The 23,571-nt window shown below is 45.0% G+C and overlaps 1 protein-coding gene across 4 annotated transcripts in view; it reads right to left on the bottom strand.

The window, feature by feature from the left end:
- Positions 1-23,571, bottom strand: part of TUT1 (terminal uridylyl transferase 1, U6 snRNA-specific) — a 688,083-nt gene that overhangs the window by 127,414 nt on the left and 537,098 nt on the right. For all 4 annotated transcript variants that reach the window (XM_069645196.1, XM_069645195.1, XM_069645199.1 and 1 more), the window contains one exon: positions 1,792-1,884. In XM_069645196.1, the coding sequence (XP_069501297.1) occupies positions 1,792-1,884 (93 nt within the window). The remainder of the gene's footprint in view (positions 1-1,791; positions 1,885-23,571) is intronic.

Raw genomic sequence — 23,571 nt, 5'->3', positions numbered from 1 at the left:
CTTGCATTCAAATTCAATCACACATCAGCAGTTTAACTTCACTCAGGTCTCTTATCACACGTGTTTTAACAATGTTCGTTCTAGCGCTCGCCACACAATGTTGCTGCTTGCAACCTTGGCTTCAACAAAGACCGGTCTTGTATCGGTCACCCCAACTCACTGGCTGTGTTGACTTCACTGATGCGGCTTTGTTCTTGGAGCCAAGAGAGGTACCACTGCGCCTGGTGATTCTCCCCGCCTTGATTGCGGACGTGGGAGGGTGCCGGGTATCTCCGATACACAATGTGGGATTCGTCAGCCTGGTTTCCTGGCCTTACGCTTTCTATTCTTGAGGTCTCCGGAAAATAATGGTTCCTTGTCAAAAAGGTCAGGGGAATTTCCCTCCTTGCTATCCCCTTCGGTTTTGCCGTCTTTCCCCTCATGCTCAGCTGTTGTCTCGAAACTGCTGTTTCCTCAAGTTATTTGTCTCGCTCAGAGTGTGCTCTCGTGCTCTGCCTTTTATCCGTGTGGTGAAGTGTAATGGAGGTCAGATGTGAGTGATTGTCGATAACTGCCTGGCCTTGCCTGACCATAGTATTCGGATGTGTCAGATACAAAGCTCGGGTGTTAGTCTATTTTCCCTTTGAGTGGGCTGTCCGTGAGAAAGTGTGCATGTTGTAAAAGGAGGTGGGGGGGCAGAGTTCCTAAATATCCTACCGGGTAGGATGGGGTAAAGGTGTTACAGGGAAGGGGATACCGCGTCTCACCATCTGGTGTCCCTCTCCTCGAAGACCCCTTACCCAGGTGATCCTTCCGCACTGGTCCACCACCAGGAACTGGATCCAAAAGGGATGGCTGTCTTCTGGCCACCTGGATGACAGATCTCTGAAGGACTAGTGGGTGAGACACCTTCTGGCTTCTCACACTATAGAGTGATTTTGTTCTGTCTAGTTGTTGGAACCCTGTCTTAACTTTATCATTGATGTCAACCTCACCAGAGGTCTGTGGAAAAATATCCCTAACCTAAAGAATTGTCAAAACAAGAAATAACCCTGAGTCTAGATTAATATGATACATGATATGTCATTTATAACGCGCCTGTACAAAAGTGTTTCTAAGTAGCTATGACTAACATTTCCTGGCTCAAGAAAGAATATTTTTTTTTCTATCTGCAGGAAGGTTATCTAGTACAAAGATAAGGTTTGCACAGATGATTATTCAAGGTTTTAAGGACTTTGCTCACTGGAGCAATCGATGAAAACCCTCTGAGAATTGCATATTCTCCACTGTGATATCACGTTCAGATCTTGTCAGTGCCCTCTCTTGTCCCAGTCGTAAATATTGTCTCACTGACCTCGCTAATGTCTACTTACATGTTCTGCCCTGAATCAATTATAGCCTCCCCTAGCATACTGCACCAACTATGCAGCTTCTCTTTGACTTCCCACGCTTGCATTTACCTGACCTTCCTCATATTTTAGTTCTATGTGAAAATCTTGCTTTAAAAAGTTCGCCAGGAAGGTTATTTTTTTCCCCTGAGTTCTAAAATGCTTCCCCCAAATATTCTAGGACTGGTGTTATTTACTATTCTCCAGTACTATAATATTTTGGCAAAGTGCATTATTTTATTTAATGGAAAATTAAGTAAATATTACCACCTGATGAGATTTTTCATGACGTGATTTTCACTGGATACACATATTTTATTTCATTAAACATGCAAACACTTACATCCACTATGTCAGGCAGCCAAACCCCCATACCCAACATACCATACCCTTTTCCAGCCCCATCAGGTTTTCATCCACTTACACATAGTCTCTGTGTTGGCACTGGGCTCCAGCTTGGATGAGTCCTTGGGGAAGGTGCAATCCCAGCCATCGACAACCAAAAGCTCGTTATCATCTGTGGGAAGAAAACAGCACCATCACACACCTATTTAACTGCATAGTAAGGACACCAATGACCTAAGAATTCACACAAGATATTTTGTTGCACTCTGGGGAACAAGTCAACCTGCAACCATAAACATAACAGTGCAGCATAGGATACTCAATGACTCATCCCCTTCAGCCCCCAAACAGCATGTGGGGCCAAGGCTACGTCTAAGCACAGCCACCACAGAATGCTTCTTCATTCCAAACACTGCAAGACAAGGTGACCTCTGACGCCAGAATATTTAATTTACATTGCTATACGCACCCATTTGCCATTGAATTATATGGTGCACTTTACTTACACGTAACAGTATTTTTGCAGCTTGTCTCTCATTTAGATTTGGTTGGTCTGGAATATCACACTGTTAGATTTTGATGTGGGCATTAACATAAGCAGATGTCCCAGTTTTGATGAAACTGTTCTTTATTGCACTCTCTCTGTCCTAGCTTCTGGACACTTTTTTTAAACTGTGCCCTGGATTTCGGAGAAGACGTCAAGACAGCAGGGAAATTTCAAAAATAAACTATCCCTCCTCTGATAATCACACAACACAGTGAACGAAGAGGCATTGTACATCAATACTGACCATTGAGTGCCATTAGGGAATTTTAAGAGTGGTTTTCGGTCTATGTGAAAATGTTTGGGAAAAGATCTATAATTTAAGCATTTTTAAGATTTTCAGAACAAGCCGTGTATGAAGGTTGTAGAGGCCAACCAACTTGAATACTATTATCATCACTTTTTCTGCGAAAACCCGATTTAGGTAACGTGAGCTGAGGAGCAAGGCCAGACCTAAGTACAAGGATGAACAAATGTATAGGCCTTTAAAACACTAACCGGTCAAAGTTGATGTTAGGGAGATGTTCTTTTTGTCAACCATACCCTATCTGTCCCGAGCCTCCCATCACTACTGCTGGACTGGGATTTTTTCAATGACTTTGAAGGCGAGTCAGACTTTGTTTTTTTAAATTGCTCTCACCTCTTGCAATTACTTTTGATTTCAGAAAACTGGACCCTCCTTTTAAGGTTGCAGTGTGGGGATACTGCTTTCTGTTGGTTTGGCTTCCATGCTTTCCTATGGCAGGACACCCAACCATATTTGCTGTCCTGTCAGGGACACTTAGGGGTTCCTTTTACAATGTCCTTTTGGGTTTACTGGTTAATCCTCACACTTACGAGACCCACTCCCTTTTATGATTGATTTGTTTTACTGTTTGGAGCACTAACCTACCCTTTGTACTAATCAGCCTTTTTGGCACTTCCCAGGTATCCTCTGAACAGGTTGTTGGCAGTCGTTACTTTTTGCAAAACCAAACATTGATTGCTGGAAGGTTTTGAATAAATCATAGCTTCGGGCAAGTTCTGGGCAACACTCCAGACCATCGTTTTTCAGCCTGCCAAGCCATTACAGAAGGGGAAAGACCATATGCAAATCAGGCCTGGTCCCACCCCAAAAGATGTAGTCCAGCCCAAACTGCTAGGTCACATCCCTGCTGCACAAGACCACAAGCATCCCCAGACATGTTTCGGCCTCATTGGGCATTATCAGTGGGGATTAGCTTGGATCACGTGGCCCAGCAGGTTTGGGACCCATGTCTGGGCATACCCGTCCCACTCGGGTGCGACTTAAGCAAAACCAAAAGTTGATTGCTGGGAGGTTTTGAATAAATCATAGCTTCGGACACAGCTCTGTGCAACCCTCCAGACCATCGTTTTGCAGCCTGCTAAGCCACTACAAACGGGGAAAGACAATATGCAAATCAGGCTTGGTCCCACCCCAAAAGGAATAGTCCAGCCTGAACTGCTAGGTCACATCCCTTCTGCATGGGACAACAAGCATCCCCAGACATGTTTTGGCCTCATTGGGCATCATCAGTACAGATCAGCTTGGGTCTCTAGGACCAGTAGGCACGTTACATTTTGACAATTTATCTGGCTGCATTATCCCAGCCTGCTTTTTTTTCCCCAGGAAAATGCACTTAAAGGGACAATATACCCACAAAAGGCCAAAAGGCATCTCCATGTGTTTTGAGTCCTGTTGGCCTGTCCTTTGTTGGCTATCTTGAAGGTATGGCTGGTTCCCCTTCACGCCCCTTCGTGGGCTTCTTGCAAAATGTTCACGTAGGCTCTTCTTTGTGTGTGTGCTGACAAAGTGGGAAGAGTGGCTCTTACCCATTATCCACATTCCTGTGGGATATAGATGTTGCTGGGCAGATTATGGGATGCTGGCTATCTGCTATTGGATAGCCACCTCCAAGTTTGAATATTGCAAATTGTCCTTATTGGAGATTTGGGGTTACACCGAGCCTATTTTCTGGATCAAAGGAGATGAGCACGACCCAGGAAAAGAAATCTAGGGAGAAGACGACCTGAGAACTGCTACACAAACTAACGGTTGCTCACCTAATTGCAAACCTCGACCTTCAATTCGACAGGGAAAACCTCTGTAAGGTGCCTTCCTCCCTCGGAATGATGGGGCCAGCCAATCACCTGTCCAGCTTGAGTTACATCACCTGTCTTCTGACCAAACATTTTTGCACTCCTCTGCAAGGCCCAGAACAAGCTGTTCATTGTTTCAAGGACTTACGGCTGGCCCAATAGATGACTCTTTGTGGGCATCCTTGAGGCTCTGCTGGGAGTCTAGAAATCTACTATACTACCCTCCACCAGGAGACCAGCCTGCAGAAAGACCAGTGCTAGCACTGAGTTGCTGAGTGCTACTTGACTCTGTCTGGGATCAATGTAAGATGTGCATCTGTGAAGATCTCCATGAGGATCTCTCCTTCATTGTGGAACCAAATCTGGACACACCCAGTGCAGTCTGAAGTCTCCTCTGGCAGTGAACACCCAACAACCAGAGACCTGGGGACTGTGCACAGCGTCCACAATGGTAAGGCATGTCTTCCCCAGCGATTTACTGTAACCTGGGACGGTTTGTAACTTTCTGGGGGCTCCTGCTGAGAACACATATATCTTGAACAGACCTCTCCCCATTGGATTGGCACTGATGCAAAGTCCTTCTTACCGTAGTGCTTTCCCGGGCTGGTCCAGAACGATGGTGTCTGGGCAGTACTTCTGTGGGTCATCCTTGTGAACCCCAGGGGTGGTAGTTGCTCCTACTTTCACTGAAACTCGACTTAAGAACCTTAAATCCTTAATTCACATGTTGCATTCACCCTGCACCATTCACCTCTTCCCCCAGGAACCTTTTAGGACACCTAAAAGACTACCAGAGACTTGGCACAGGCCAGAGCTGGACTTCAGATGTTTTAAAATATGGTGCTGAGGGCCTTCTAATTATAAGGCCTATTTATTGATATGTGCTTGATAGGCCCCTTCTTGAATGAAATTCTCCCCACTTTGTGAGTCCCCTAGCATTATTGCTGGACTATTGAACTGATTCTCCTGAGTGAGTGGGAACCTTTTTTCACACTCACTTATTCTCTAACTCTAGCCACAGGAACCTCTTTTTGATACTTTTTAATTGAGTTATGCTTCCTCCATCTTTTCTGGCATCTAACTTTTATTATTGCCACCCACAGCACTTTCTGTGCAGTGTTACTGGGAGCTCCTTGAGCTACCCTTTTCATTTTACTTGTGTGGACTCATCTTACCAGAGCAAGGGGACCATTTTGGTCCCCCCTGTCATTTATTTTGTGAGATCAGCACCCCCACCTTAAGTGAGAGGCTGAGGGAAAGCAATGTCTCCCTGTTCTAGCTTTTCCAGGAACTTTTAGTTACTGTTCGAAGTTCATATGACAGGTTGGTGGCAGTGTGCCTTTTTACATGACTTTGAGGATTTTTGTCACAGGCTGCCTTTGCACTCGTGGTAAGTGACACCATTTGACGGAAATGGTGGCTGTATATTTTTAAGCCTGTTCTTGATGACTTGTTCTTTCATAAGCTTTCTTCTACCTGCCTGGGCGTGGGAGGTTTTGATGGGTCTTTTGCGGGCTTCCCTTGGAACACCTGCCAAGACTCCCAAGTGCATGAAAGGACATGAAGTGGGGGAGGCGAGCGAAACTCCCCATGTCTTTGTCCTGCAGCATGCCTGCTTGGAACCAGTTTGCTCTGGGAGGCTGGCTTTCCCCATTGGACAGTCACCCCCCCAGGTTTGAATGGATGCATGTTTGGTGATTGGTGGGCTCAGCCGGTTTGTCTGTATAGAAGGCGAGGGTCCTGGAGCAGAAGTCATCTACTGGACTGAAGATCCGAGGATTCGTAGAAGGATGTACCCAGCAATTTCCAATGACAGTCAGAGCCGCTGAGTGACCGCTGCCGACCCGACCCCGAATTCCGAGTGACAGGGAAACTCTCCTGAAGAGGACTTCCTCCCCTGGACTGGTGGGCCTATCCTGTCTCAAGACCACCTGTATTTTTAACCATTCTGCTAAGAACTACGCCTCCCGGGCCTACAAAATCCCAATACCCTGCCACCCGTGCCATTTTGCAGTACATCGTCTAGTGAAGCGCAGTTTTGGCTAAAACCTTGTGGGCATCTTTCTGGGCATCCTTCTGGGCCTGCAATGACTCTTTCCTGCTCCTATATGTTCCCATTGGCCGAGTCGAGAACCGAGAACTGGAGAGAAGTCTCCCGGACAACGACGGTCGCTGTTCTGAAGCCTGTGAAGGGCTCCAACGAGTCAGTGCCATGAAGAGCTTCTGCTTGGCATCCCACTGAAAGAGTGCAACTGTCTGGTGCCTCCAAAGATCCTTCTTGAGCCGCCAAGGCCAAGAAACCTGAACCGGAGTCTGCTGTCACCTCACCTTGCGGACCGTCCTGTGGCATCGTGCTCTTCATTGAAAAGGTAATGTCCCACTCCTAGGTACTTACCTGGGGCTTTCTCTGTTGTTCTTTTGCTCCAGGGGGCTGTATTCAATTAATCCTTGCACCCCTCCAGGGGCTACCTTGAGCTACATTGGGGTGGAAAACCCATTGTGTTCTTCCTTGCCTTGGGAAACTCGTCTTTGGGGCAATCCGGCTACGGAAACTATTTCCTTGCAAAAGCAAACCTAACTTATCAACCTGCAAACTTGAATAGGTTTCTGCTGGACTCTGCTCCTTTGATCCCCTAACTCTGCTTTCTTGCCTTGTCTTCACCAGCCTTTGGTCACTGTTCTCCCAGTGTCCCCTCTGACTTTGTAAGACTCACGTAAGACTGGTTGGACTTTCTAAGTTATCAAAGTTTCTATACGTTGCATATATGTTTCAGGTGGTTTGATTATGTTATTTGTTACCATTATTGCTATTCTGAAGCATCTAACTCTGTGAATATTGCATCTGTTCGCCTATTATATTATTGTGTGATAGTACTTACCTTACTTGAATGCTACAAGCCTTAGTGTACATAAATAAATACCTATTTTCTTATATAACTCAAATGTGTATGAGTTTCCTTGAACTAAGTGTATGCTCAGAGTACTGTGTGCATCACTTCAGCCCCATCCCTCCTAGACAAAGCCTGGCTGCTCAGGCATTGCTACCAAACCTTTGGGTAGTTCAGGCTAAGCCCAACGGGTGTAACATTGTTCATCCAATGCAGGCTTTCTGAAGTCTTATCACAGACGGGACTTTGGCGAAACACCCTAACAGTGCTTAACATATGTTCTGGCTAGCCTGGTAAATGCATTTATTGTTTCAATACATGCCTGTGTTCCTAAAGTAAGTGTTTAACCCATAGGGGGTTACCCAACTAAGCTGAACACCCTCTTTCCTCCCTTCACTCTGGCCGCCCTCTATGGGCTCTTCCCCTTCTCCTTCATCTAAAGCCAGAAACCTTGGAGTCATCTTCGGCTCCACTCTTCTCCTTCACATCCTGGACCTTGGCAAGAACGCCAATTATGAACTCCAGCTCCTCAGAGGTATACTTCCTTTCTCACTTTTCCCAAGAAGTTCAATGTCTCTAGAGCTCTGGTTCTCTAGGCTGGACTACTGCAACAGTCTTTTCCTTAATCTACCCTCTTCCTCGCTCTGCCCCCCTCCAGTTTATCCAGAATAGGGCTCCGAGACCTATCCTTGGCCTCAAGCCCACGAACCATATCTCTTCAGCCCTAAAATCATTCCACTGACTCCCGGTTGCTGCAAGGATCAGTTCCTAGTGATAGCCTTGACATCTAAAGCATCAAAAGCAAAAGCCTTGAAATAAAATGCATTAAAAAAATTCATTAAAAAAATATATATTTATTGAGTGGGCCCCCCAACCCCTGTTCTTTTACCCCTTAAAACCCATTTTAACCCATAAAAGAAAACCTTTACCTACAAAAGAAATTCATTTTTTGATGCATTTTTTTCTGAGGCTTTTGCATTCGATGATTAGTATTCGAGGGAATCACTGGATACCGCAAGGATCACATTAAAATCCCGTTGCATCATCCATAAGGCTGTCTGGGGACGGGGACCACGCTATCTACAACTTGCTATTACCAAATACTCTCCCTCCAGATCTTTACGCTCCTCCAGCTCCAACTCTCTGCGCGTCAAGAGTTTCTCTAAGCAGCGAGATGGTGGCCGTTCTTTTTCCTGAGCTGGCTCCCTCCTGTGGAACTGTCACAGGTTTCCCCCTTTCTCACCTGAGTTTGATGTTTGCTGGAATTCTTGGAAGGAGTCTTCTTGCGTATGGTTTGGGTTTTGTACAACCCCGTATGGGCGTCTTTGGGTTCCAGTGTGAGTTCAGCGTTCTACATCCAGGATCACTAGGAATCTCCAGGAAGTCCAGAAAACGAAGGAGGTGTACTCGGAGGCGGGTGCACGGAATCCGGGATGTAAGACAGGATAAGGAGGAAGGGAAGATAGAAGGAGGAAGCGAGGGTCCGGGAACCAGGAAACTACAGAGTTCAGCGAAGGCGAACTAAGGAGCACACGTCTAGCCACAGCGATCAGCAGCGTTGAGACGCGTGGGGCCGCAAGGGCGTGGCTTCTTTATAGAACGTGCTACGTCTGACGTGAAAGCTGGTAGACAGCGTTCTGTGTTTCATGGCCATGTTGGAAGTACAACAGAGTGTAAGCCCCGATGTGTCAAGCACCAGGAAGTCCAAAAGGGGCGTGTCCGATGGTTCATGACAGGAACAGCCTCCCCCTTCCTTCCCGTCTTGATCCGGATCTCCTCAAATTCTAGAAGCTCCTCAAGACCTTCCTCTACACCTCCGCCTTCCCCCCTCTCCCTCCCGTGCTAAACCCCAAAGTCGCTAAGATTGGTGGCCTGGGCCCTTATGTGTCCTTCTGGGTCCTGGGCTTCCACCCTCTCCCAGCACTTGCCTGTGTTTCTCAAAGGCCTGCACTTATTGTATTGGCAAGTGATGACTCTTTACCAGGTAATGCCTACCAGGAACTGATGCCTGAACGGTTGCTTGCAACTGACTCCCTGGCACTTCCCTCTGTGGAACTTGTAGCACTTACCCCTTCCTTTCTCCCTCTCTGCACTTGCATGTTCCGAATGCTCACAAGGCCCATTAGGACCGCCTCTTTCCTGTACATCAGTTTATTCTATTTGCCCTTTATTCCCATGTTCCCTCCGCATTTGCCCTGTGGGCGCTTTGAAACAATTTCTTGATGTATAAGCACCTTACAAATGCACAATAAAATAAATAAATAAAAATACATGTTTACTTGAAATATTTACAGGGTGCCTTAGTGTAGTATCATAATAAAAGTGTGTTGGTTTTGTAACATAGCTATGTGGGCCTTTTCCTCATCAGTTCTGCTAAGTGCTAACTGTACTACACAACATTGTCCTTTCCTCCTTAGGTCAGCTTTGCTTCTTGGTTAAGGTTACTTAAGAGAGTGACTTTGCAAACTGAAGTTTTGAATAACCTTGCTACGCATAGGTGGACTTTTCTAAGTTCTAAAACACAAGAACAAGTTACTTACCAACTGTAACGTTCTTTCGACTGGCTGTTCCTCCCACGTATTCCTCATCTTATGATAAATCGTTATCTCCAGCTTCGCTGCTTCGGAAGCAGCGAAGCTGGAGATAGCGATTTATCATAAGATGAGGAATACGTGGGAGGACACAATCCATTCGAAGGTAACTTTGAAAAATGCTCCTAAAACTCAATAAAAACCTATATCAGACAATACATGTTTATACACCTAAATGCACACAGTTGGCACTCTCAAAGTGATACTACCTATATTTTACACTAATAGACAGTAAACCCAGTTCAATCAAGAAAAGCAATGAAATCGTAGCAAGTAAATTGGAAGAACAATGCATTAAAACAAACAATTTACCCTGCCTTACAAATACAAGGCAGTCACTCAACTTCAGCAGTTCTTCTCTATCAGATAAGCAGGCCTAATGCAGCAACATACTCAAGGTTTCGGATAAGTACCCGAGAGAGGGGTAGGTGGTCTCAAAAGTTTCCATGCACAAGCTTTGGCAAACTCAACACGTTGGTAAAAGTATGTATTTTAAATGCACCTTTGGATTTATAAGATAAGTAAGAGTATTAGGAGTACACAGGGACACCTCTTTCAGGATTATATTATACTTACCAGCATATCGTAGACATGGTGTTAAAGCATCCAATGCCATTGCACGGCCAAAAGTTGACTCTTTTTCAAGCAAACGAAACCCAGTGCGTTTTGCAACGAGGTGAGCGTTTTTCATTTCATATCTAAAACGTTTGTGCATTCAACTCAATTAACAAAGGGCTTAGAAGTGGGACCCATCGCTATATAGTAGCAACTGGTCCCATTTCTGGCCCACTATTACCATAAAACTCATGTAGTTTATTTTTTATTCTCTTTACCCCCAGATTCCACTCTCTCGATTAGAGAGAAGACCTAATACGTAGGTTGACATGAATTTGTTATCACAAAGAGAAGAGGCATCTCTAGGACACCAAGGTCAATGTGTTCATATAATTGTTGCAGATCGGAAAGTACAACAATAGGTAGTGGACATAATTCGTAGTTACAAATATATTTCTTTATTTTACATAATCTATGAATTGTTATACCTGATGAAGGGCATCTAAGCCCGAAACGGGTCGTGTTTAGAGTAAAGGATACACTTTGAAATCATCATTGTTTAGAAGTGTATATCTTGATTTATTTCCTAGAATAAACTGAGGCAATACTGTTCTTACTTGAAAGCTTGTTGTGAAATTCTAACAATTGAAAATGTTATCTCTGTATCAATGCAAATATTATGTTGTGCGACAGATTTATGTTCACAATCTATTATATGAAGTAGTGAGACTTCATTCATTATATATGACTACTACGGTCTTCTGAAATCACTTCATATTACACATTAAAAACTGTATTTCTCTTTTTTTTTACTTTTCCTTTGAATTCAGCAGGCATTGTTTTGCTCTAAAGTGTGCACAGATTTTAGTTCCACCGTTCCAGGTGTGACTAAGTGTTCCCTTTTAGGAGTATACAATCCTAGGCTCAGAGTCGGCTATCAAAAAACTCAATCCTAGCTACGACTCATTTAACATTGACAGTAATGTCATTAAAGTGATGCCTGCAGTCAAAACCCTTGGTGTCTATCTCGACTAAGCACTCACATTCAAGAAACAAACCAACGTTCTAGCATCCTCCACAGTTTACACCTGCAAATTGATCCAAGCTTGCCGACCGTTCCTATCTGAGACTAGTTGCATTACCCTTGCTAACGCACCTATTCTATCCAGACTGGATTATTGCAATGCTCTATATGCAGGTTCCCATAAATACATCCTTGATAAACTTCAAAGGCTCCAAAATAACGCTCTTAGAGCAGCTCTAAACATGCCGATCAGAGAACACATTTCGGCATTTCGAAGAAAAACACACTGGCTCAAAATTAAAGACAGGATAACTCTCAAAACCCTTTCTCTAACATCCAAATGTCTTAACAACCTAGCTCCTCCTTACCTTGCTGACAGAGTTACTAAAGAAATCTCTGACAGACCTACGAGACTCACTAATGCCTACAAGCATATGGTTTCCCTATACAAAAAGAGTTCTGCTGGTGGCTCTAGCTTCCCAGTTATAGCTGGCCAAACATGGAATGAACTCCCTGTAGACCGTAGAACTGACCAGCCCTACTCGAGTTTCAGACGGAGAGTCACTACTTGGCTACGAGCTACTGACACTGAAACATAACTTCCCCTTTATGACTTTCACCTTTGTTATGACCCGCACTCCCTCGCCTTCCTCTTTCCGACTGCTCTGCAACTTAGCATACCATGAACACATTCTCTGTAATCTTCTTTTTCCAAGTATTTTTGCATTGCTCCACCACCCTGTTCATAAGTACTTTTGCACTGTTCTGCAACCAAGTTCCTAAGTATCCTTGAATTGTACTGTAACCAAGTTCCAAGTATTCTTGCGTTGCTCTGTAACTAAGTTTCCAAGTATTCTTGTATTGCTTGCGCCCAGCTACCTGAGGGTTTTGTACTCACGCTATATCAAATAAACAAAACAATCAAACCCACCTCACATGGTGCTACTCTGAGGGGTGGATCCTTGGATAGAACTCCACTGATTACAGCCAGGCAAGAGAGAGTAGGTAGTGAATTTTGCATTCATTAATTTCCTAATGGTGGGAGGGGTCTAACCCTGTTTTGCCGACGTACAGTTTAGCCAAATTCATTTTTGCAGACCGTTTCCCACTTTTTTGCAGCAAAATGCACATGGTAAATTGGGCTAAGGTATATATGGGGTGGAGGGTTGGGGTAATAAGAAGGGCACATGGGGTCTACGCCCGGAATATTGCAGTAAAGAAAAAAGTGGAACAGCCGGTAACAGAAAATGGGTAAACTGTAAGTTGGCAAAATATCTTTGGCAATACTTCAAAAAACCGTGGGAAGGGGGCACGAAAATAGGTAAGTACACTTGTGCCCCGTACTCCGACTGAAGGAGCGACCGCTCCTGGGTTATTTAAGAGTCACTGAACTAAAGATCGGAACCACTGTGTAGCTAGACCCAACACCATCTTTAGTCACTTTGCCTGTTACCCCCTACACCACAATCAATGGTGCAGAAAGTTTCCTACAATGTGAACAGACCCCCACAACACAGCAGAAGAAACCAGGTGGGAACTGTGGCGGCAGTAAAGATTTGACTCCAGGAGGGCCCCTCGTCATCCAGGACAGCACCAACAGCAAGAGTGACAATCTTACGCCACAAGTCGACGACCTGCAGAGTCCCAAGATCCTGCTCAGGACGGTGACTGGTGCAGCAGAAAGGCCCTTGCAGAAGAGTGGCAGCCCTCAGGAAAACCTGCATCTTCCTCTGATGCAGGCTTCTGGTTCATGGGCAGGGAATGGTTGGTCCCACTAATTCAAAGGTTGAAGCACTGGCAAGGGTTGTCTGTGTTCTCAGCAAGAGAAGCAGGGCTTCACCGTGATATGGCTTTGTCAATGCTGGTGGTCCATCGCAGTAATCTTCCGGATCTTCAGTGCAGTGTCCTCTTCTTCAGGGTTTTGAAACCAGTGGATGAACTGAGGGACAGTAGAAAGGACTCTACTTATGAAAAATTCGTGCTGGAGGTTGCCCCAGCCCAGCAATGTGACCAGCAGCATCTCAAAGGTGAGGGCTGAACAAACCCCAGCATCTGGCCACCCACAGAAATGCTCTCATGGATGTTGACTGGGACCAAGCAATCTCTGTTCCCAATTCCTTTCCACCAGGTCATATACACAATGCTATTTGTCCAGGATTCCATGCTAATTCCACGAAAGTGAATACCTTACATGGCTTTTGCGGACATTAGAGAGAAGAAAGCCAAAAAACACTAGATTGCCAAAGGGTAGGCCTTAAACATCATGGCACGGACATTGTGTATATGGCACTCCTAAATGGCATTATGCAGTAAAAAAGATGGTGCATGGTAGTGCGCTGGACAAAATAGGAAGAACACAGTATTTTTAAAAAAATGTGTTGTTTTTAGTTTGTCAACAAACTTTTACAACATACATATGCCCAATATTCCATACTTCTATATGAATACATAATTTCACATTGCTGATAAAAGACGTAGTTCCTTTACACATTTCCAATAAAATCCTCATATGCCTGCATATGATTCACCAAAGATTGTGGAGCAACGCTTATACATAATGTAACTTTAAACCAAATTGCCCCAACCACAACATAACATGTCAAGGGCATAATATCAAACCCATCACAAAATTGCACAATAATCAATTGACAAAGTCATACAAAGTATATGCCATTATTTAATGATTCATTAGTACATCAGAGAAGGGGGTATTGCTATAACAATGTTAAGTGTGTTGGTTTCCCCCTTTTCCGGATTTTTTCTTCACAATTCCAATGGCATACCACTAAATTGCAGCAATAACTCAAATAAGCAAAACAACTTCACATAAGTGCTAGAAAGTTGCATTACAAACTCATTCTGACACAACTTTTAAACAGCTGTTGATTAAGCAGAGACTGAAGCTTACTCGCGAGTTCCTCATTTATGTGTAAGAGAAATCTTGATAATCAGAGAATCAGACTGATACTGGTCCCCACATACATGTGGCCCAAAACTATTCCCTAGATAGTTTGGTGCTACCAATTCTCAAAATTCAAAAGCTTTGAGTTTGTTTCTCATCAAAATAAGGATTGAAAATAACCACATGTTTATTTGTTTCATTTTACAAAATCTACAATTCTCATTGTCATCCTTTCTAATGTGAGGGTACCATTATTTGATTCCATCATACGTTGGAATCTGATTCAGTTTGAACCTTAAATAAAGGTCATGCAATACGTTAAAAGGAAATTGCACCAAATTTAGCTGACGAGGTACACTTTTGTGGTGAATTGTGAATTTCCTTATAAGATCGTAATAAGGATATGCGCTCAATCTTGTGACACCAATCTAGCTCAGAGTTTTTTTTAAACATGGATTTGCCTAAATTCAAGGTCCGCTGTCTTTAGCCTCATTTCCAATAGTAGAGCTTCCATTCTATTAGAATATTTGACCATGGACGGGGGTTACGCTCCCTAATCATAATCCTTAAATTCTCATACAGTGAGTTAGGTGGAGGGAACATCATCTTAGCAAAAGTCAGAAGTAATCGCCAATGATGTCTAGCAGACAGCGCAGAGAGCCCTAGCTCATGTCTAAGAATAACATTCAGAAGTGAGTTTGCAAGTCTTCGGGTTTTCTCCCATAATTCACCATGGATTTGGTCAAGAATTATATCAATTTGCATTAAGCACATATCTAGGCCGTAGAGTATTGTGGCCTCTACCTTGAGAATATAAAACTCAATCAGGGGTAGCATCGAATATTTGCAGCGTTTTGGGTAGACAATTCGCATTTGTGCGATTAGTGGATGAATTTTTTTCTTTAACGCCTCTTTCTACATCTTTACAGGTTCGCGTCCACTAAGTCAAACCCCAGATATTTTTTTAAAACAATTTTTATTAATTTTAACAACAAACCACAATCAACCAAAAGAAATCAGACAGTGAACAATGCTTTTACATTTCAAGTCTTCCGTGCTATATCTATGCTGTGTCCACCGCCTCCCCCTTGCTCCCCTTCCCTATCCCAAGCCTACCCCACACCACCGTCTGTTACCACTTCAACTGGGCACACCCCTTCCCCTTCACCCGCCGAGGAACCACTAACATCTGGGTCAATTTGGGCAGATCCCGATAGCATAGCTACTAAGTGTCTCCAGGCTATCAATGTTTCAGCTTCCTCCTCCCTCCATATGCTAGCTGCTTCGCCCCACACCACTGTTTCTGCATCTGCCCATTTACAAAGGTCATGCCACCACACTTCAACTCTCGGCCTATTACGTGATTTCCAGTTCATGGCTGTTCTGCGCTTAGCCAGTATATAAGCTGGTCCTTAAGTTTACTGACATGCTTTAGCTTACGTGGCCTGGGAAACCCTCCCACATCTAGCCTTATCTCTTTCTCCGCCATGAGGTGGGCTATCTCCTCACAGAATCTCCTTATTTCTGAGCATGCCCAGCATGTATGTACCAATCCCGCATTCTCTTCTCTGCATTTAGGACATGATTGTGTTCCTGCATTCTTAAACCTTGCAATCTTCGGAGGGGTCATGTACGCTCTGTGGGTAATGTACAACTGGATTTGTTCCAAACTCGCGTTCCTAGACACTTTTTTGTGGTATCTTTTCTTAATTTTTTTATTTGTATATGGTTATGAATAACCTTTACAAAAATTAGAAGAAAACTATACGATTTTAAAACATATTAATAGATAATTAAAGAAACAAGACAATCACAAGATCAGATAAAACAAGACAATCACAGAATAAAAAAAACATCGCAACATATAAATAACATGAGCAATTTACCATCATTACACAAGAAAAAAAAGCTAGAAACAGATTAGAGAGGATGCAAAGTTCTCAATGTCATTGCCAACATCACAGAATTCTAGTGTTCTACTCATAGGCTTACTTAGTCAACATTTCCCACATGTGATTCACTTTGTACTTCTAGTTTACATACACATCTCAAATACCTCACAATGGTTAATTGTAGAGATTTATCTGTTCCATGTAGCATTTTCATTCAGAGCGATTGCAAGTTGACTGAACCCCAAAAAAGCAACAAATTTGCTAAAATACTGTATCCGAAGAAGTCTTAATGTGAAGCAGTATGCCATCAGGTGCTCGAACGTCTCTTCCACTCCCATTACCTCACAAAATCGACAGCTTAGTTCCCGTACAGGATCTTTGCTCCGAGCAGATGAAATGTATCTAGTCGGTAGAGCATTACATCTAATGGGCGTAAATATATGCCTAGCTGGTTTATCGGGGAACAGTGCAAGATATGTTTTAACAGTGCCCAGTTTTTTATAGTGGTTTACAATGTGTTTTTGGAACCTAGTGGCCCCTACTGTACCCATTGTATTATCCCAATCCCCCCATTCCAATCTTTTTTTTACTTTGTTTGGATTAAACATTAGGAGTTCAAGGGTTAGGCCCAACTCCTCAAGATGTGTTGTCCATTCTTCCCTGAGATAGATCATATAAGTAGATAGTGTTATTGCTGCGTATACCCGAACCCAGGAGATCAAAGGGTTCTTCTCACTGTTGTCACCAGTTTCCTCAGTAGGGATATTTTTTTCCACATTATCATGCATGAGAGAATTTAAGCCTAATTCATACCTTAAAACTGCCACCGGGATACACTTTGGTAAGCATGGTAGAATTATTCTCAATAACTGTCCTTCATATTTGCACAGTTCTTCCATAGACCAGCATGGAAAAAGCTCCACTCCATAGCAAACCTGTGGCAGTATTTTTTGCTTATAAAAGCACAGAGCTGGTAAAACCGAAAATTTCCCATATTTGCAATCAATTTTTTTCAATTGTAACAGTAAAGGTATGATTTTCCCATCCATGTGTTGTCTATAGTGAAATTTCTGCTTGTTGCCAAAAATTGGGTATCCCAAGTATCTTATATTAGGTTTTACTGCTAATTTTATGTGGTTCAAAAACCAGGAGTATTGTTTTATGTAGGGACTCGGGTGCAGTCGAATAACAACTGTCTTGTTCTCATTAATCTGTAGATGATTTGCTACAGTGTAGTCTCGGAATCTACAAAGCAGACGCTGCAACCCTATGGGAGTGTCATCAAAAAGCATGAAATCATCTGCGTATGCAGACCAACAGATTTTTTCCCCCTCAATCAGCGGGGTTACAAAAGCCACCTCTTCCAGCCCCGCCCTTACATCTGAGACATAGAGGTTGAAAATCGTAGGTGCGAAAACGCACCCCTGTCTTAGTCCCTTCGGTGCATCGATTAAATTGGAGGGACTACCCTCATTATTCAGCCGGACCTGCAGTTGGGATCCCTTGTGTAACTGGATTAGAATGGAAAGTAGGACAAGTGGCATTCCCAGATGTTTTAACTTGCCCCACAGCACCGTTCCATCCACTTTGTCAAATGCCATTGACAAATCAATGGATGCGATGTAAATTTGCGCAGCGTCCTTTTTCCATGCTTTGTTCTGCATAGTGGTTTACAGGAGCCCTCCCACATCAGTCCCCACATTTTTTCTAAAACCAAATTGGAATTTAGACAGGATAGTATTCCTGTTAATCCAGCTATGTATATGATTTAAAATAATACCAGAGAAGATTTTTAAGTCTGCATCCAATATGGCTATTGGCCGATAGTTAAGAGGATTGGAGCGGTCACCCTTTTTATATATTGGAATCACAAAAGAAATATGCCAAGAGGCCGGAATAATGCGTGTCTGAAGTAGGTCATGAAATAATAGAAGAACAAGTTACTTCTTACCTTGTAACGTTCTTTCGACGGGATGTTCCTCCGACGTATTCCTCATCTTAGATCTCTCCTTCCAGCTTTGCTGGCCTCGGAAAATTTTTTCTCTCTAGAGGGCGCTGCGCGTCGACGTCCTCCGAGTCGATGTCCCTCGACAGCCGCCGTATCGATGTCATCCTACCTATAAAGGCCGCGCGCAGAGTCCGTTGCTCAGTTCCGTTTTGTAGCCCACAATAATACTTTCTGGACTAAACTAATCACCCTGAAGGAGCGTAAGCTGCAACAACAGGGGAAGTAGAACTGCGGGGATGGATGGGAGGGTCGATGAGGAATACGTCGGAGGAACATCCCGTCGAAAGAACTTTACAAGGTAAGAAGTAAGTTGTTCTTCGAAGGGATTGTGTCCTCCGACGTATTCCTCATCTTAGATAGGCTCCCATAGCAGTATTCTATTATTGGAGGAGGGAGTACTGACTTCACACTGTCTTCTATTGATGAATAGAATGTAGTACAGCCCTTCCAAACCTAGTCTCTTGACTGGAGGAATCCAAATTGTAAAAACGTGTAAAGGTATGGACAGACGACCATGTAGCGGCCGCACAGATGTCTTTAACCGGCACGCCTCTTTTGAGGGCCGATGAAGCTGCAATACCTCTGGTCGAATGAGCCCTAAGGTTTTGAGGGGGCTCTTTCCCTGCCAGTTTATAACATTCCAGAATGGCTAGAATGATCCATCTGGAAATTGTCTGCTTAGTTATTGGTAACCCCAGCTTGTGACATGCGCAACTTACAAACAGCTGGTCTGCCTGTCTTATCCTGGCTAGTCTACTGATGTAAAAACTTAAAGCCCTCCTAGGGTCTAGCCTGTGTAACCTCTCTTCCTCTTTCCCCGGGTGAGGAGGAGGATAGAAAGATGGTAGGGTAATCTTCTGAGTGATATGGAATTCAGAAACCACCTTTGGGAGGAAATTAGGCTTCACTTGCAGGACAACTTTGTCTTTGTGAAATATTGTGTGAGGGGGTTTACAAGAAAGAGCTTGTAATTCGCTCACCCTTCTAGCAGATGTAAGTGCTATTAATAAAACAGTTTTAAGGGTAAGGAATCTTAACGAACAAGAATGGAGAGGTTTGAAAGGTGTGCCCATCTGGAAAGTAAGTACTAAGTTTAAATACCATAGGGGAACTAGGAATGGTCTTGGGGGATAAACATTGGTTAACCCCTTTAGAAACTGTATAACCAAGGGTAATTTGAAATAGGATGGTTCTTCCGCAGTGCGCTTAAAGATGGATAGCGCTGCGAGATAGCCCTTAATGGTGCAAACTTTAAGGCCTGAATTTGCCAAATATAGTAGGAAGGACAAAACCATTGGTGTACCACATGAAAAAGGGTCGATATTCTGTTCTCTACACCAGCTGCAAAATCTGTTCCAACGGCAGCGGTATAAAGACTTTGTTGCTGGCCTCCTTGCCGAAAGCAGCACCTCCATATCATCATCAGGGAGGTCCCAATCCTTGTACCTCAGCCTTTCAGAAGCCAAGCGTGAAGGTTGAGGGTTTTGATGTCTGGATGGAGAACCTGACCTCCCTTCTGTGAGAGTAGGTTCTCTCTGAGTGGAATTCGAATTGGAGGGCAGATGGACAAGTCTAGAAGGTCCGGGTACCACGTTCTCCTGGCCCAATCCGGGGCAATTAGGATCATGGTTCTCCGGAATCTTCTCAACCTCCTGATCATTTGAGGAATGACAGGGACCGGTGGGAACGCGTACAGAAGCGGAAACTCCCAGTCCACTATAAACGCGTCTCCCAGAGCTCCTTTTGGGGGAAATTCCCTTGAGCAGAACAGGTCGCATTTCCTGTTTAGGCTGGTGGCGAACAGATCTACCTGAGGGGTTCCCCAAAGGGCGAAGATCTCTTGAAGGACTTCCTGAGCTAGCTCCAACTCGTGGGAGACTGTGTTCTGCCTGCTCAGAGCGTCCGCTGTCAAGTTCTTCTCTCCGGCTAGGTGAACTGCCGATAGAGAGATTCCTTCTTGGATTGCCCAAAACCAGAGCTGCATCGCCTCTCTGCACAGGGGTAGTGATCCTACGCCTCCTCTTTTGTTGAGGTAATGCATGGCCACCGTGTTGTCCGTTATTATCAGGATGTTCTTCCCTTGTACAGCTGGCAGGAACGCCTTCAGCGCAAGTCTGATGGCTCTCAGCTCTAACAGGTTGATATGTAGTCTGGACTCCGACGGAGACCAACGACCGCTGATGGTCAAGTCGTTGGCGTGGGCTCCCCACCCCGTGAGTGAGGCATCCGTGACTACTGTTATCTCCGGCCAGGGTTGCCAAAACTGTTCTCCTTTCAGAATGTTCTCCTGACAGGCCCACCACTGAAGGTCTCGAGCTACTCTGTCGGGAACCTGAAGAAGATCTGTCATTCTCCCTGAGAATTGTGACCACTGAGTCCTCAGTGCCCACTGGAGGGATCTCATTCTCAGGCGAGCCTCTGGCACTAGGAAAATGCAGGATGCCATGAGGCCTAGCAACCTCAAAAAGTCGAAGGCTGGGAGACGTTGGGCATGTTGGAACTTGGTAACCATCTGTAGAATATCTTGAGCCCTCACCTCTGGTGGCGAGGCTTTTCCCAGGGAAGTGTCCAGGATCGCTCCTATGAACTGGAGTCTCTGCGATGGTATCATTTGTGACTTCTTTAAATTGAGGGAGAAGCCCAGTCTGTGAAGGAAGTGGCACACGTGATTTAGCTGGATCTGAGCTTGTTCCGAAGAAACAGCCCTGATCAACCAATCGTCCAGGTAGGGTTAGAAGTGAATCCCTTCCCTCCTTAGACTTGCAGCCACTACCGACATTAACTTGGTGAAGACCCTCGGGGTGGAGGTCAGCCCAAATGGCAGCACTCGAAATTGATAGTGAGAGTTGCCAATTGCGAACCTCAGGTATTTCGTGTGTTTGAGATGGATAGGAACATGGAAATAAGCGTCCTGAAGGTCCAGAGATACCAACCAGTCCTGGAACTGAAGGGCCTGGAGGATCTGAGAAAGAGTGACCATCTTGAATTTGTCTTTTCTGAGGAATTTGTTCAATTCTTGCAAGTCCAAGATGGGTCTCAGTCCTCCGTCTTTCTTTGGAATGAAAAAGTAAGGGGAGTACCAGCCCTTGTTCCTCTCCGCTACAGGTACCGGTTCTATGGCACCTTTCTCTAGCAGGTCCAAAATTTCCTGCAAGAGGAGCGGATCTAGAGCTTTCTGAGAGCTTATCCCCGGTGGATGACTCTGAGGTATACATAGGAAAGGCAGGCAGTAACCTTGGGCAACTGTTTCCAAGCATCTGATGTGATAGCCTGCCATACCGCCAGGTGTTGAGTCAACCTGCCTCCTACAGGTGTCCTGTGAGGGAAGTCCTCAGAGTGGTTTTAGGGCGGCTGATGCAGATGCCGATGGTAAAGAAGCGCCTGCTGTTGCTGCGGCTTTTGAATATCTACCCCGTCCACCTCGGGTAGTTCTTCTTTGTCCCCTTTGAACCGGTCGTCCTCTACCTCTTCCGAATGCGGAGTAGAAGCGAAAGGACTTGCCCCTCGCAGAGGTTCCTGTGGGACGAAAAGGAGTCTGACGGATTGCAGCTCCTAGGGATTTAGCTGCTGCTTTTGAAGTTTGCAGTTTCTCTAAACTGTCATCCGCCTTTTTCCCGAACAAAGAAGAGCCATCAAATGGCATGTTCAAGAGCCTGGCTTGCACATCTGGGGCAAAACCAGACTTTCTCAACCAAGCGAATTTCCTGGTTGATGTACTTGCCGCCATTGCTCTGCTGATACTGTCAGCCGAATCAATGCCCGTCTGGAGGGATTCGCACATAGCGTCTTTATCGTCCTGTATAATATTCAGGAACGCATCCCTTTCTTCTCCCTCCGGGATGCAGTAAGTCGCTGTAGAAGCACACTCCCAAAGTGTATGGCTGAACCTAGCAAGGGTGCAAGTAGCATTAACAGATTTTAACGCCATGCTACATGCTGAAAAGACTTTCTTTGCCATAGCATCATATTTTTTATCGTCCCTGTCCTGTGGGACGGTAGGATAAGCCGTCTTGACATCGGTAGAGGATGCTGCCTGTACCACCAGACTTTCTGGGGATGGGTGTTTAGACAAAAACTCCGGGTCTGTAGAAGATACCCTGTACTTTGTAGACAGTTTTTTATTTACTGCTGGTACGACATCTGGGGTTTCCCAGTTTGTCATGATCTTCCTCTGAAGAGCTTTATGAAAAGGCACCACAGGATCCTCCTGTGGGCCTTTGTCAAGAATATCCGTGAGGTCATCTTGTTGGAAAGATTGTGAAGGCGCAGACCACCCCAAGAACTCTGTGATCCTGGCCATTAAGGCTCTATAGGGGGTTTCAGCATGCTCCCCCGGGTCTGGCCTAGCAAACTCCACCGCAGGGGAAGTGTCTAATCCACTTGCCTCCTGTAAGGAATCATGAAGATCCTTTAACCTGCGTTCTTCAGAGGAAAGTTCCTCTCTAATTGGGGTTACAGGTCCCTGCAACTCAAATGTGTCTTCCTGTTCAGACAATTCACCCTCTTCCAAAATTGAGGACATAGTTCTCAATTGTTCTGAACTCAAAGGGAGTAAATCCCATTTCCAAGGCAGAGGGTGCCGAACTTGTCATTATCGGCCTCGAAAACGTCGATGTCGTCGACGCCGAAGGCTTTGAGCGTGGCGTCGCAAACAAAGGCGAAGACCTCGACAGAATTGGAATTCTACTCGACAATCTCGAAGCCATCGACGTCGAGGACCTGGGGATAATCACTGGGTGTGTCGTAACCGTGACTTTTCTTGGCGTCGAAGCTGGCGTCGAGTCGACAGACCCGTGTGTCGAAGGTCCCTTCGACAACGGCGTCGAAGACACCGACCTCGGCGTCGACGGAACCCTCGTCGACGGAACCTTCGAGGAAGGTTTGGAGGTCATAGTCCTACTCGAGGGTTCGAGACGCGCTCGAGAGGTTTCCTTCGCCGGGTACTGCGACTCGCAGCATTTTTGACCTTCGGGTCTTTCGACCAGAGCATCGCTCTCGGCAGTCTTCGAGGGGGTTAAGGCCGCTTTCTCGAAGACGCTCATCATATTTTTGCGGAATTCCTCCCATTCAGCCCGGGAACTATGTTTCGTGGGGCAAGGGATTCTTTTTGGCGAAACAGAGGAAGAGGAAGACGGAGAAGGGGATCTTCGACGTCTCCTCTTCGAGTGCTTCGATCTCGAGGAGTGATGGGACCCACTCCGAGACCTGGAGCGCGTATGGTGACGAGGAGACGAGTGTCTCGACTTCGTCGACAAAGAAGAAGCTTTAAAAGTCTTACCTTTCTCCAGCTTCCCCCTACGCTCCTTCAGGGCCTTAGCCTCCCAAACACCACAGACAAACTCTGTGAGGGTCAGT

Source organism: Ambystoma mexicanum, chromosome 2p (assembly GCF_040938575.1).
Source record: "Ambystoma mexicanum isolate Mex_15411 chromosome 2p, UKY_AmexF1_1, whole genome shotgun sequence".
Taxonomy (NCBI): domain Eukaryota; kingdom Metazoa; phylum Chordata; class Amphibia; order Caudata; family Ambystomatidae; genus Ambystoma; species Ambystoma mexicanum.
The sequence above is the reverse complement of the archived record's forward strand: the minus strand, read 5'-3'. Positions and strand labels throughout refer to the sequence as shown.